The sequence below is a fragment of the Rana temporaria genome, chromosome 2, assembly GCF_905171775.1.
Source record: "Rana temporaria chromosome 2, aRanTem1.1, whole genome shotgun sequence".
Classification (NCBI taxonomy): domain Eukaryota; kingdom Metazoa; phylum Chordata; class Amphibia; order Anura; family Ranidae; genus Rana; species Rana temporaria.
Window position 1 is genome coordinate 537,182,678 of NC_053490.1, and position 14,054 is coordinate 537,196,731.

Here is a 14,054-nt window from a genome sequence, read left to right on the forward strand (position 1 = left end):
ACTGTCTGCAGTCTCTGACCATCTCCTGTACTATGTCTGCAGTCTCTGACCATCTCTTGTATTATGTCTGCAGTCTCTGATCATCTCCTGTATCATGTCTGCAGTCTCTGACCATCTCCTGTATTATGTCTGCAGTCTCTGACCATCTCCTGTACTATGTCTGCAGTCTCTGACCAACTCCTGTACTATGTCTGCAGTCTCTGACCATCTCCTGTATCATGTCTGCAGTCTCTGACCATCTCCTGTACTATGTCTGCAGTCTCTCACCATCTCCTGTATTATGTCTGCAGTCTCTGACCGTCTCCTGTACTATATCTGCAGTCTCTGACCATCTCCTGTATCATGTCTGCAGTCTCTGACCATCTCCTGTACTATGTTTGCAGTCTCTGACCATCTCCTGTATCATGTCTGCAGTCTCTGACCATCTCCTGTACTATGTCTGCAGTCTCTGACCATCTCCTGTATCATGTCTGCAGTCTCTGACCATCTCCTGTATCATGTCTGCAGTCTCTGACCATCTCCTGTACTATGTTTGCAGTCTCTGACCATCTCCTGTATCATGTCTGCAGTCTCTGACCATCTCCTGTACTATGTCTGCAGTCTCTGACCATCTCCTGTACTATATCTGCAGTCTCTGACCATCTCCTGTATCATGTCTGCAGTCTCTGACCATCTCCTGTACTATGTTTGCAGTCTCTGACCATCTCCTGTATCATGTCTGCAGTCTCTGACCATCTCCTGTACTATGTCTGCAGTCTCTGACCATCTCCTGTATCATGTCTGCAGTCTCTGACCATCTCCTGTACTATGTCTGCAGTCTCTCACCATCTCCTGTATTATGTCTGCAGTCTCTGACCGTCTCCTGTACTATATCTGCAGTCTCTGACCATCTCCTGTATCATGTCTGCAGTCTCTGACCATCTCTTGTACTATGTCTGCAGTCTCTGACCATCTCCTGTACTATGTCTGCAGTCTCTGACCATCTCCTGTACTATGTCTGCAGTCTCTGACCATCTCTTGTATAATGTCTGCAGTCTCTGACCATCTCCTGTACTGTCTGCAGTCTCTGACCATCTCCTGTACTATGTCTGCAGTCTCTGACCATCTCCTGTATCATGTCTGCAGTCTCTGACTATCTCCTGTACTATGTCTGCAGTCTCTGACTATCTCCTGTACTTTGTCTGCAGTCTCTGACCATCTCCTGTACTATGTCTGCAGTCTCTGATCATCTCCTGTATCATGTCTGCAGTCTCTGACCATCTCCTGTACTATGTCTGCAGTCTCTGATCATCTCCTGTATCATGTCTGCAGTCTCTGACCATCTCTTGTACTATGTCTGCAGTCTCTGACCATCTCCTGTACTATGTCTGCAGTCTCTGACCATCTCCTGTACTATGTCTGCAGTCTCTGACCATCTCTTGTATAATGTCTGCAGTCTCTGACCATCTCCTGTACTGTCTGCAGTCTCTGACCATCTCCTGTACTATGTCTGCAGTCTCTGACCATCTCTTGTATTATGTCTGCAGTCTCTGACCATCTCTTGTATCATGTCTGCAGTCTCTGACCATCTCCTGTATTATGTCTGCAGTCTCTGACCATCTCCTGTACTATGTCTGCAGTCTCTGACCAACTCCTGTACTATGTCTGCAGTCTCTGACCATCTCCTGTATCATGTCTGCAGTCTCTGACCATCTCCTGTACTATGTCTGCAGTCTCTCACCATCTCCTGTATTATGTCTGCAGTCTCTGACCGTCTCCTGTACTATATCTGCAGTCTCTGACCATCTCCTGTATCATGTCTGCAGTCTCTGACCATCTCCTGTACTATGTTTGCAGTCTCTGACCATCTCCTGTATCATGTCTGCAGTCTCTGACCATCTCCTGTACTATGTCTGCAGTCTCTGACCATCTCCTGTATCATGTCTGCAGTCTCTGACCATCTCCTGTACTATGTCTGCAGTCTCTCACCATCTCCTGTATTATGTCTGCAGTCTCTGACCGTCTCCTGTACTATATCTGCAGTCTCTGACCATCTCCTGTATCATGTCTGCAGTCTCTGACCATCTCTTGTACTATGTCTGCAGTCTCTGACCGTCTCCTGTACTATATCTGCAGTCTCTGACCATCTCCTGTATCATGTCTGCAGTCTCTGACCATCTCCTGTACTATGTCTGCAGTCTCTGACCATCTCTTGTATTATGTCTGCAGTCTCTGATCATCTCCTGTATCATGTCTGCAGTCTCTGACCATCTCCTGTACTATGTCTGCAGTCTCTGACCATCTCTTGTATTATGTCTGCAGTCTCTGATCATCTCCTGTATCATGTCTGCAGTCTCTGACCATCTCTTGTACTATGTCTGCAGTCTCTGACCATCTCTTGTAGTATGTCTGCAGTCTCTGATCATCTCCTGTACCATGTCTGCAGTCTCTGACCATCTCCTGTACTATGTCTGCAGTCTCTGACCATCTCCTGTACTATGTCTGCAGTCTCTGACCATCTCCTGTACTATGTCTGCAGTCTCTGACCATCTCCTGTACTATGTCTGCAGTCTCTGACCATCTCCTGTATCATGTCTGCAGTCTCTGACCATCTCCTGTACTATGTCTGCAGTCTCTCACCATCTCCTGTATTATGTCTGCAGTCTCTGACCGTCTCCTGTACTATATCTGCAGTCTCTGACCATCTCCTGTATCATGTCTGCAGTCTCTGACCATCTCTTGTACTATGTCTGCAGTCTCTGACCGTCTCCTGTACTATATCTGCAGTCTCTGACCATCTCCTGTATCATGTCTGCAGTCTCTGACCATCTCCTGTACTATGTCTGCAGTCTCTGACCATCTCTTGTATTATGTCTGCAGTCTCTGATCATCTCCTGTATCATGTCTGCAGTCTCTGACCATCTCCTGTACTATGTCTGCAGTCTCTGACCATCTCTTGTATTATGTCTGCAGTCTCTGATCATCTCCTGTATCATGTCTGCAGTCTCTGACCATCTCTTGTACTATGTCTGCAGTCTCTGACCATCTCTTGTAGTATGTCTGCAGTCTCTGATCATCTCCTGTACCATGTCTGCAGTCTCTGACCATCTCCTGTACTATGTCTGCAGTCTCTGACCATCTCCTGTACTATGTCTGCAGTCTCTGACCATCTCCTGTACTATGTCTGCAGTCTCTGACCATCTCCTGTATTATGTCTGCAGTCTCTGATCATCTCCTGTATTATGTCTGCAGTCTCTGACCATCTCCTGTACTATGTCTGCAGTCTCTGACCATCTCTTGTATTATGTCTGCAGTCTCTGACCATCTCCTGTATCATGTCTGCAGTCTCTGACCATCTCCTGTATCATGTCTGCAGTCTCTGACCATCTCCTGTATCATGTCTGCAGTCTCTGACCATCTCCTGTAGTATGTCTGCAGTCTCTGACCATCTCCTGTATTATGTCTGCAGTCTCTGACCATCTCCTGTACTATGTCTGCAGTCTCTGATCATCTCCTGTATCATGTCTGCAGTCTCTGATCATCTCCTGTATCATGTCTGCAGTCTCTGACCATCTCCTGTATCATGTCTGCAGTCTCTGACCATCTCCTGTATCATGTCTGCAGTCTCTGACCATCTCCTGTATCATGTCTGCAGTCTCTGACCATCTCCTGTAGTATGTCTGCAGTCTCTGACCATCTCCTGTATTATGTCTGCAGTCTCTGACCATCTCCTGTACTATGTCTGCAGTCTCTGATCATCTCCTGTATCATGTCTGCAGTCTCTGACCATCTCCTGTATCATGTCTGCAGTCTCTGACCATCTCCTGTATCATGTCTGCAGTCTCTGACCATCTCCTGTATCATGTCTGCAGTCTCTGACCATCTCCTGTATCATGTCTGCAGTCTCTGACCATCTCCTGTAGTATGTCTGCAGTCTCTGACCATCTCCTGTATTATGTCTGCAGTCTCTGACCATCTCCTGTACTATGTCTGCAGTCTCTGATCATCTCCTGTATCATGTCTGCAGTCTCTGATCATCTCCTGTATCATGTCTGCAGTCTCTGACCATCTCCTGTATCATGTCTGCAGTCTCTGACCATCTCCTGTATCATGTCTGCAGTCTCTGACCATCTCCTGTATCATGTCTGCAGTCTCTGACCATCTCCTGTAGTATGTCTGCAGTCTCTGACCATCTCCTGTATTATGTCTGCAGTCTCTGACCATCTCCTGTACTATGTCTGCAGTCTCTGATCATCTCCTGTATCATGTCTGCAGTCTCTGACCATCTCCTGTATCATGTCTGCAGTCTCTGACCATCTCCTGTATCATGTCTGCAGTCTCTGACCATCTCCTGTACTATGTCTGCAGTCTCTGATCATCTCCTGTACTATGTCTGCAGTCTCTGATCATCTCCTGTACTATGTCTGCAGTCTCTGACCATCTCCTGTATTATGTCTGCAGTCTCTGACCATCTCCTGTACTATGTATGCAGTCTCTGACCATCTCCTGTACTATGTATGCAGTCTCTGACCATCTCCTGTACTATGTCTGCAGTCTCTGACCATCTCCTGTACTATGTCTGCAGTCTCTGACTGTCTCCTGTACTATGTCTGCAGTCTCTGACCATCTCCTGTACTATGTCTGCAGTCTCTGACCGTCTCCTGTACTATGTCTGCAGTCTCTGACCGTCTCCTGTACTATGTCTGCAGTCTCTGACCATCTCCTGTACTATGTCTGCAGTCTCTGACCATCTCCTGTACTATGTCTGCAGTCTCTGATTCTGTATCTCCGCCAGGCCCCGCCCCCACACCCCTCTATAATGGGCGGCTCTTATCTCACCACAAATTCCTCGCAATCAGAACGCCGTGCGACTTTCAGCATTCCATCGCGTGACTCGGCGGGGAGCCCCGCCCCCTCATATCTGCAGAACATCGGAAAATACGTCTCCAACGCCTGGAGATATTTCCCGGGCGCCGGGTGCGTCAGACCGATGACCGTTTTCTATCTCTGCTGCCATCACAGTTCAATTACAGGAGACCTGATCAACCCCCCCACCCCCACCCTCATTATTATGCTACCGACAATTTTTACATAAAGCTTTTCTCTTTTTATTATAGACCCAATGATGTCATCACCGGGGCTCTGCGCTTCTCTATGCAGTTGCAGGCAGATCACGGCTGGTGGGAGGGGCCTGTACATATCTTCCTGACAACATCCCAGCCCCCCTGGGCCTCAGCACTCCTCCTCTCCAGAGATCTCAGTCCTGATGCAGGCAGTGGGAGGAGTTATGCAAAATATCAAAACACCTGGATGGGTGGGTGTTAGCCTGGAGGAGTGGGCGTTCCTAGGCAGGTCACACCCACATGCGATGCCACGCCTCCGCGATGGAATGATCTGATATCTATAAGAGGACAGGGGAGGGGCCAGGTTGGGGAGGAAAGGGCGAGATGATGCTGGAAGGGGGGCGTCCTCCAGTGTGGAGTGCTGTGCAGGAGAAAAGTGGAGGAAAAACATCCGCAGGAGGAAAATTATCCCACATTTTACATGAAAATAATCATTTATTATTATTACTAGTTGTAGCAATGCGAGGATTGTCATTATTATCATTATTAGTACTTGTAGTATTGTTTCTACTATTATTATTATTAGAAGTGTTGTTATTATTAGTAATAGTAGTATTGTTGCTATTATTAAGACTATTATATTTAGTAGTAGAAGTATGTTTGTTGTTAGTACTAGTAATAGCAGTAGTATCTTTGCTATTATTATTATTATTATTAGTAGTAGTAGAAGTATTGTTGTTATTATCATTAGTAGTATTATTCTAAGTAGTAGAGGTATTGTTGTTGTTAGTAGTAGTAATAGCAGTAGTATCCTTGCTATTATTATTAGTAGTAGTAGAAGTATTGTTATTATTATTATTATTAGTAGTAGTAGTATTGTTATTATTATATTTTTTATTAGTAGTAGTATTGTTGTTGTTGTTATTATTATTAGCAGTAGTAGTAGAAGTGTTGGTGTGTTCGTTTTCATTAGTAGTATTATTATTATTAGTAGTAGAAGTATTGTTGTTATTATCATTAGTAGTATTAGTATTATTATTCTAAGTAGTAGTAGTATTGTTGTTGTTAATAATAATAATAATAATAGTAGTAGTGTTGTTATTATTATTAGTAGTAATATTGTTACTATTATTAGTAATAGTAGTAGAAGTATTATTGTTATTATTAGTAGTAGTATTGCCATTATTATTATTAGTAGTAGTATTGTTGCCATTATTATTATTTTTAGTAGTAGCATTTTTGTTGTTGTTATTATTATTAGTAGTAATAGAAATGTTGTTTTTAATAATAATAATAATAATAATAATAATAGTAGTGTTTTTATTATTAGTAGTAATAGTAATATTGTTACTATTATTATTAGTAGAAGTATTGTTATTATTAGTAGTATTGTTGTTTATTATTATTATTATTATTAGTAGTAAAAGTATTGTTCTTATTATTAGTAATGTAGTAATGTTGTTATTATTATTTTTATTAGTAGTAGTAATATTGTTAGTAGCATTGCCATTATTATTACTAGTAGTAGAAAATGTATTGTTATTATTATTAGTAGTATTAGTAAAAGTGTTGTTATTAGTAGTAGTAGTATTGTTGCGGTTATTAATATTTTTAGTAGTAGCGTTGTTGTTCTTATTATTAGTAGTAGAAGTATTATTAGTATTGTTGCTGTTATGATTATTATTTTTTAGTAGTAGCGTTGTTATTAGTAGTATTGTTGCTATTATTAGAAGCATTAATGCTATTTATTATTAATTTTAGTAGTATTGTTAATGTTAGCAGTAGTAATGTTGCTAATTTATTATTAGTAGTAGTACTGTTGTTGTTATTCATTTTATTATTATTGGTAGTACTGTAGTAGTAGTATTATGATTTTTATTAGCAGTAGTACCATTTTTGTAGTTCTGACTATTAATTATTATTATTTTTATTATTATTGCTGCTCCCGTTCTTCACAGTTTTGTCCCAAAAGCCAGTGTTGGAGTTCCCCGGATGTGTGGCGGAGGGGCGGGTGACCCTTTACTTGGGGGGAGGGGGGGGGGTAGATGATAGATAAGCCTTGTAGGCACCCCCTACTGGGCACCAGGAGTATTGAAGAGCCTGTTGCACGTCAGTATTGAACGCGTTTTTTTTTGGGGGGGGGGGCTCCTGATAAAGCACCTCAGATACTAAAGTGCTTGTAGGGCGCCGGCACGACCGGTGCCACTGGGGTTGGGGTACATTTTTTATTTTAAATATATACAGAGAGAGATAATAAACAGTATATACATTATATATATAAAGTTGTAGATAATATACACAGAGACGCCGATCATATCACACAATAACAGGAGGCCCGATCTCTTCCCCCCCCCTCCCCCCTCATATCATCACATCACTGACTCTAGAGATGAAGGAGATGATTGGGGTGAAGTGGATGTGAGAAGTAATGGAGAGTAATGACAGAGAGCGGGGGAGGAATCTCAGTATACGGAGACTGTGTGTGTCATAACCCTCCTCCGTGTATATAGGGCGAGACTACCTACCTTTGGTACCAGACGTACCACCCTACCAGTAGTTTGTGTCTCTGCCCCTCCCACAATGGTGAGATTTCCTGCAGTAGTTTGTGTCTCTGCCCCTCCCACAATGATGAGATTTCCCTGCAGTAGTTTGTGTCTCTGCCCCTCCCACAATGATGAGATTTCCTGCAGTAGTTTGTGTCTCTGCCCCTCCCACAATGGAGAGATTTCCTGCAGTAGTTTGTGTCTCTGCCCCTCCCACAATGATGAGATTTCCTGCAGTAGTTTGTGTCTCTGCCCCTCCCACAATGATGAGATTTCCCTGCAGTAGTTTGTGTCTCTGCCCCTCCCACCATGGTGAGATTTCCTGCAGTAGTTTGTGTCTCTGCCCCTCCCACAATGATGAGATTTCCTGCAGTAGTTTGTGTCTCTGCCCCTCCCACAATGATGAGATTTCCCTGCAGTAGTTTGTGTCTCTGCCCCTCCCACAATGGTGAGATTTCCTGCAGTAGTTTGTGTCTCTGCCCCTCCCACAATGGGGAGATAATAAATACAAATGAAAATCCCAGTTCTGGGCGGAGTTTATTTGAATTCCATACAAGAACAAACTCTGTAAAACCTCCTGAGCTCCGCCTCCACGCCAGCCAATCAAATCCCACCCAAGTCTCCTGGCCTCTGATTGGCTGTTCTGGTCAGCGTTGCGTCACATGAGGCGGATTGGTTGTAATCTTTGGATCTTGTTCTCTCTTCCTCCGGTGATTAGAGGCGGAGCATGGCGTTGTGACGTCACTGCGGCTCCTCCCCTTCTCCCTCCGCCTCTGTAGTCGGCTGTGATTGGTTCTCCTCGGCGCTCAGTAAGGTCTCGGTATTTCCATGAATGATCCGATGGGCGGCCGCAATGTGTCTCCTCTGGGAGCTCCTCACTGCAGGACAACGAAGGGGAAGGTTTAATGAGAGAGGAGGACCGCCCACAGAGATCGCAGGACTCCTCCCCACAATGCTTTCCTCTCCAGAAGGACCGCGCCATCTTTGTTCAGGCATCATCCAGGATCACCTTCTACTTCCTGGACTGAGGTGTCGGCTCAGAGGTGACACAGACGTGTAAATCTCCGTGTTCACAAATGTCTGACACAGATCAGCCCCTGCTGCACCCTATTAACTTGCCACAAAGCTACAATCAGGGCTGGGGGGGGGGCAGGAGGGGCGACTGCCCGGGACACGGCGGCATCATGTGGGGCGCTATGAGGATATTGGGGGAGGGAGGTGTATTTGTGTTGAGAGGGAGAATTTGTGGAAGTCCTTGGAGAGGTGATTTGTGTTGAGCGGGGGATGGGAGAGGAGGATTTGTTGCGGGGGGGGGGGAATTTGGAAGGTTTGTGGTAATAGAGGTGAAATGGTGGTGGTGGGGGGGGGGGGTTGTGTGAGTAAGGATGATAGGCCAGTATTTGTGGTAGAAGGGGATTTTTTTTGGGGGGGGGGGGGGAGTGGGAGTAATAGTGCTTGGAGGGGAAATTGTGCTGGGGGGGTTGGAGTAATAGCGCTGGGGGGGGGGGGGTTGTGCTGGGAGGGAGGATTTGGAGCGGGGGGGGATGCATTTTTGAGAGGAAGAAGATTTGTGCTAGGAGGGGCCATTTTTTTTTTTTTTCGGGGAGGGTTGGGGACATTAGTGTTGGGGGATGGGGGTTGGTGATTTGTGCTGGGAGTGAGGATTTCAGTGGGGGGGGGGGGGGGGGTTGTGGTTTTGTCCTGGGGGAGGGGGGAATCGATGCTTAGGGGGTAAGCATGTAGATTTGTGTTACATTTTTGTGGGGGAATTTAAGCTGACACAGAATGCTTGTACATTGGGGGAGGGGGGGGGGGTATTAGCGCCTGGAGGGGCAATTGGGGGGAATTAGTGCTAGAAGATGTGATATGGTGTTTTTTTGGGGGCGGGGGGGATTTTTGTGAATACAGCCGATTACGGAGTATTTGTGCTGGGAGGGGGGAAGAGAGAGAGAGAGAGAATGTTTACTCGGAGGGGATATTTGAGGGGTAAAAGATTTGTGCTGGGTGGGGATTTTTTTTTGGGGGGGGGGGGATTGTGCTGGGAGGAAGGATTTGGAGCGGGGGGGAATGCATTTTTGAGAGGAAGAAGATTTGTGCTAGGAGGGGCGATTTTTTTCGGGGAGGGTTGGTGATTTGTGCTGGTAGTGAGGATTTCAGTGGGGGGGGGGGGGGGGTTGTGGTTTTGTCTTGGGGGGGGGGGGGGAATCGATGCTTAGGGGGTAAGCATGTAGATTTGTGTGGGGGAAAATTTAAGCCGACACAGAATGCTTGTACATTGGGGGAGGGGGGGGGGGGGGTATTAGCGCCTGGAGGGGCAATTGGGGGGAATTATTGCTAGAAGACGTGATATGGTTCGTTTTTTTGGGGGGGGGGGGATTTGTGTGAATAAAGTTGATTGGGGAGTATTTGTGTTAGAAAGGGAACATTTTGGGGGGGGGGGGGGAGCGTATTAGTACCTGGAGGGGTAAATAAAGGGGGGGGATTTGGAGTGGGGGAGGAGAGGATCTGGGAGGGGAGATTTGAGGGGTAAAAGATTTGTGTTGGGAGGGGTGATTTTTCTTTTTTGGGGGGGGCATTTGTGTTGGGGGGAGGTGCTAGGAGGGGAGATTTCAGCAGGTGGTGGGCAGTTGTGGATTTGTCCTGAGAAATGAGGAATTTATACGAAAGGGGGGTGAGCATGTAGATTTTGTACATTGGGGGAGGGGGGGGGTATTAGCGCCTGGAGGGGCAATTGGGGGGAATTAGTGCTAGAAGACAGGATGTGGTTCGGTTTTTTTTTTAGGGGGGGGGGGGGATTTGTGTGAATAAAGTTGATTATGGAGTATTTGTGTTAGAAAGGGAACATTTGGGGGGGGGGGGGGTGGTAGCATATTAGTACCTGGAGGGGTAAATAAAGGGGGCGGGGGGATTTGGAGTGGGGGAGGAGAGGATCTGGGAGGAGAGATTTGAGGGGTAAAAGATTTGTGTTGGGAGGGGTGATTTTTCTTTTTTGGGGGGGGCATTTGTGTTGGGGGGAGGTGCTGGGAGGGGAGATTTCAGCAGGTGGGGGGCAGCTGTGGATTTGTCCTGAGAGAGGAGGAATTTATACGAAGGGGGGGTAAGCATGCAGATTTGATGACCTTGTTACAATGAACAGTCTGATCACTCTGCGCCGGGCGCACTTACCTCTCCCCCGGACGGCGGTCTTCTGGATTTCCGGGATGAGGAAGCTGTACACCAACTCCGCCACGATCTCCTCCGACTGCAACCGAGTCCGGCTGGGGAAAGGAGGGACAAGGTTACTCCAATGCTTACTGCAGCCATTATAGTGACCTGCAGGGGGCAGGGATGAGCCACACATAGAGCTAGATGATGCTGGACGTCCTCCAGCCAGGAGAGGATCCGGTACAAGACTGGAGGGAAGGTCAGAGGTAAGTTGGGGGGGGATGGGCAGCGCTCTCACCTGCTCTCCATCTGGTAAGCGATCTCGTTGATCTCCTGGGCTCTGCGTTGGATCTCCTCCCGCGCCTGCTCCTCCGCCGTGTCCCGGGTGGCGCCGAGGATGACGTCCTCCAGGTACGAGTCCACGGTGCTCTGGTGAATGTTCACAACCTGCGGCACACAACAATGCATTATGGGAATCACGGACCGTTCAACTCAACAACCAGATCAACACGCTTGCTGCTGGGAGGGTATTTAGGCCCTCCTTTACTAGTTCCTCTTCCCAGGGCGGGGACAAGGTCATCTGGTGCCCAAGGTGGAGAAGCCACGGAGTTCCGGAGTCCACCAGCAGGTGTCTCTCAGCAGATCCCAGCAATCAGTTTCCACCTGGTGCCGGGAGGGTATTTAGGCCCTCCTTTACTAGTTCCTCTTCCCAGGGCGGGGACAAGGTCATCTGGTGCCCAATGTGGAGAAGCCAAACAGTCCAATCAAGGAATGCTATGGAAATGCTTCCCTCTTATACCCCTCAGGTGGTAGGTGTGCCCCTTAAAGTCTGTGTCAGGACCTGGATCACCTGCTGGTGGCACTGTGCTTCCCAATGTGGAAGGTTGTAGTTCCAGTGTCCGTCAGCAGGTGTCTCCCAGCAATCAGTTTCCACCTGATGCTGGCTGCTGGGTGGGTATTTAGGCCCTCCTTTACTAGTGCATCTTCCTAGTGCGGGGACCAGGTCACCTGGCGCCCAAGGTGGAGTAGCCAAACAGTCCAATCAAGCAATGCTATGGAAATGCTTCACTCTTATAACCCTTAGGTGATAGGTGCACCCGCTGGTAGGCGCGCCCCTTAAAGTCTGTGTCAGGACCAGGATCCTGCTGGTGGCACTATGCTTCCCAAAGAGGAAGGTTGTAGTTCCAGTGCCCACCAGCAGGTGTCACCCAGCAGATCCCAGCAACCAGTTTCCATCTGATGCTGGCTGCTCGGAGGGTATTTAGGCCCTCCTTTACTAGTGCCTCTTGCCAGTGCTGTGACCAGGTCATCTAGAACCCAAGGTGAAGTAGCCAAACAGTTCAATCAAGGAATGCTATGGAAATGCTTCACTCTCATACCCCTAAGGTGGTAGGTGCGCCCCTCAAAGTCTGTGTCCGTGCCTGCTGGTCGCACCGTGCTTCCCAGAGTGGAAGGTTGAAGGTTGTAGTTCCGGTGTCCACCAGCAGGTCCCAGCAATCAGTTTTGACCTGATGCTGGCTGCTGGGAGGGTATTCAGGTCCTCCTTTACTAGTGCCTCTTGCCAGTGCCGGGACTAGGTCATCAGAAGTAACCAAACCGTGCAATCAAGGAATTCTATGGAAATGCTTCACTCTTATACCCCTCAGGTGGTAGGTGCGCCCCTCAAAGTCTGTGTCAGGACCTGGATCCTGCTGGTGGCACTATGCTTCCCAAAATGGAAGGTTGTAGTTCCAGTGCCCACCAGCAGGTGTCACCCAGCAAATCCCAGCAACCAGTTTCCATCTGATGCTGGCTGCTCAGAGGGTATTTAGGACCTCCTTTACTAGTGCCTCTTGCCAATGCTGGGACAAGGTCATCTAGCGCCCAAGGTGAAGTAGCCAAACAGTTCAATCAAGGAATGCTATGGAAATGCTTCACTCTTATACCCCTAAGGTGGTAGGTGCGCCCGTTGGTAGGCGCGTCCCTTAAAGTCTGTGTCAGGACCTGCTGGTGGCACCGTGCTTCCCAGAGTGGAAGGTTGTAGTTCCAGTGTCCACCAGCAAGTGTCTTTCAGCAGATCCCAGCAATCAGTTTCTATCTGATGCTGGCTGCTGGGAGGGTATTTAGGTCCTCCTTTACTAGTGGCTCTTGTGAGTGCCGAGACAAGGTCATCTAGCGCCCAAGGTGAAGTAGCCAAACAGTCCAATCAAGGAATGCTATGGAAATGCTTCACTCTTATACCCCTCAAGGTGGTAGGTGTGCCCCTTAAAGTCTGTGTCAGGACCTGGTGGCACCGTGCTTCCCAATGTGGAAGGTTGTAGTTCCAGTGTCCATCAGCAGGCGTCTCCCAGCAATCAATTTCCACCTGATGCTGGCTGCTGGGAGGGTATTTAGGCCCTCCTTTACTAGTGCCTCTTGCCAGTGCTGGGACCAGGTCATCTAGCACCCAGTGTGAAGTAGCCAAACAGTGCAATCAACCCTCCCCCCCCCCCCCAAAATGTATGAGCATTATGTGAGCACTAATCCTAACACTTACCCCCTAAGCATAAATTCCACGTTCTTTTCTGTTGTATTTACTTTGTATCCAGTTTCTGATAAAACTTGACCCGCCCCCTTTTGCCTCTTTGCGTACCTGTCGGAAGATCTCGTCCTCCTCCCGCCTCCGCCGCTCCTCCACCTGTCTCCTCCCGCTTTCTTCCGCCTCTCGGATGCGGCGGTGGCGTTCGGCGAGCACGGCGAAGGCGTGGATCCTGCGTTCTTCTTGTAGGCGGACCAGCTCTTTGGAGAGGAAGTCGAACGTCTCTGAGAGGACCTCCCCCTCCAGCCGGGACACGTGCTCTTCCTGGGCGGCGGCCTGTGGAGGAGAGGACACACCCATCAATACTGAACGATCGTTCATGAAAAATTTGAATTAAATCGAATTCAAATCCAAATGTATTCTATTCGAAATTCCAAATTTGGAAGATGGTTATATGCTTTCTATTCCATTCTATTCTATTGTTTTTTTTCTATTCGATTCTTTTATTATCTGTTCTAGTCTTTCTTTCCTTCCCTTTTCTATTCTTTGCAAATTCATTTGTATTCTATTTGAAATTTGAATTTCAGAAAATGGTTTTATTCTGTTCTATTATTTTTAGTTCTATTTCTAATTTATTCTATTCAAAATTAAAATTTCGGAAGATGGTTATATTCTTTTCTATTCTATTGTTTTTTTCTCTATTCTGTTCTTTTATTTTCTATCCCATTCCAATCTATTTTTTTCTATTCAAATTTTTTCTATTCAAATTTTGGGGAAATGGTTATATTCCTTTCTATTCTTTTATTTAATTCTATTGATTTATTTTCT

At 47.0% G+C, this 14,054-nt stretch overlaps 1 protein-coding gene across 1 annotated transcript in view; it reads right to left on the reverse strand.

Annotated features, from left to right (window-relative positions):
* Positions 1–8,103: 8,103 nt before the first annotated feature.
* Positions 8,104–14,054, reverse strand: part of CFAP91 (cilia and flagella associated protein 91) — a 37,324-nt gene continuing 31,373 nt past the window's right edge. The window contains exons 14-17 of the mRNA XM_040339210.1: positions 13,341–13,562; positions 11,028–11,176; positions 10,751–10,842; positions 8,104–8,463 (exon numbers count right to left, since the gene is read on the reverse strand). Coding sequence (XP_040195144.1) covers positions 8,327–8,463; positions 10,751–10,842; positions 11,028–11,176; positions 13,341–13,562 — 600 coding nt within the window. The 3' untranslated portion in view covers positions 8,104–8,326. The remainder of the gene's footprint in view (positions 8,464–10,750; positions 10,843–11,027; positions 11,177–13,340; positions 13,563–14,054) is intronic.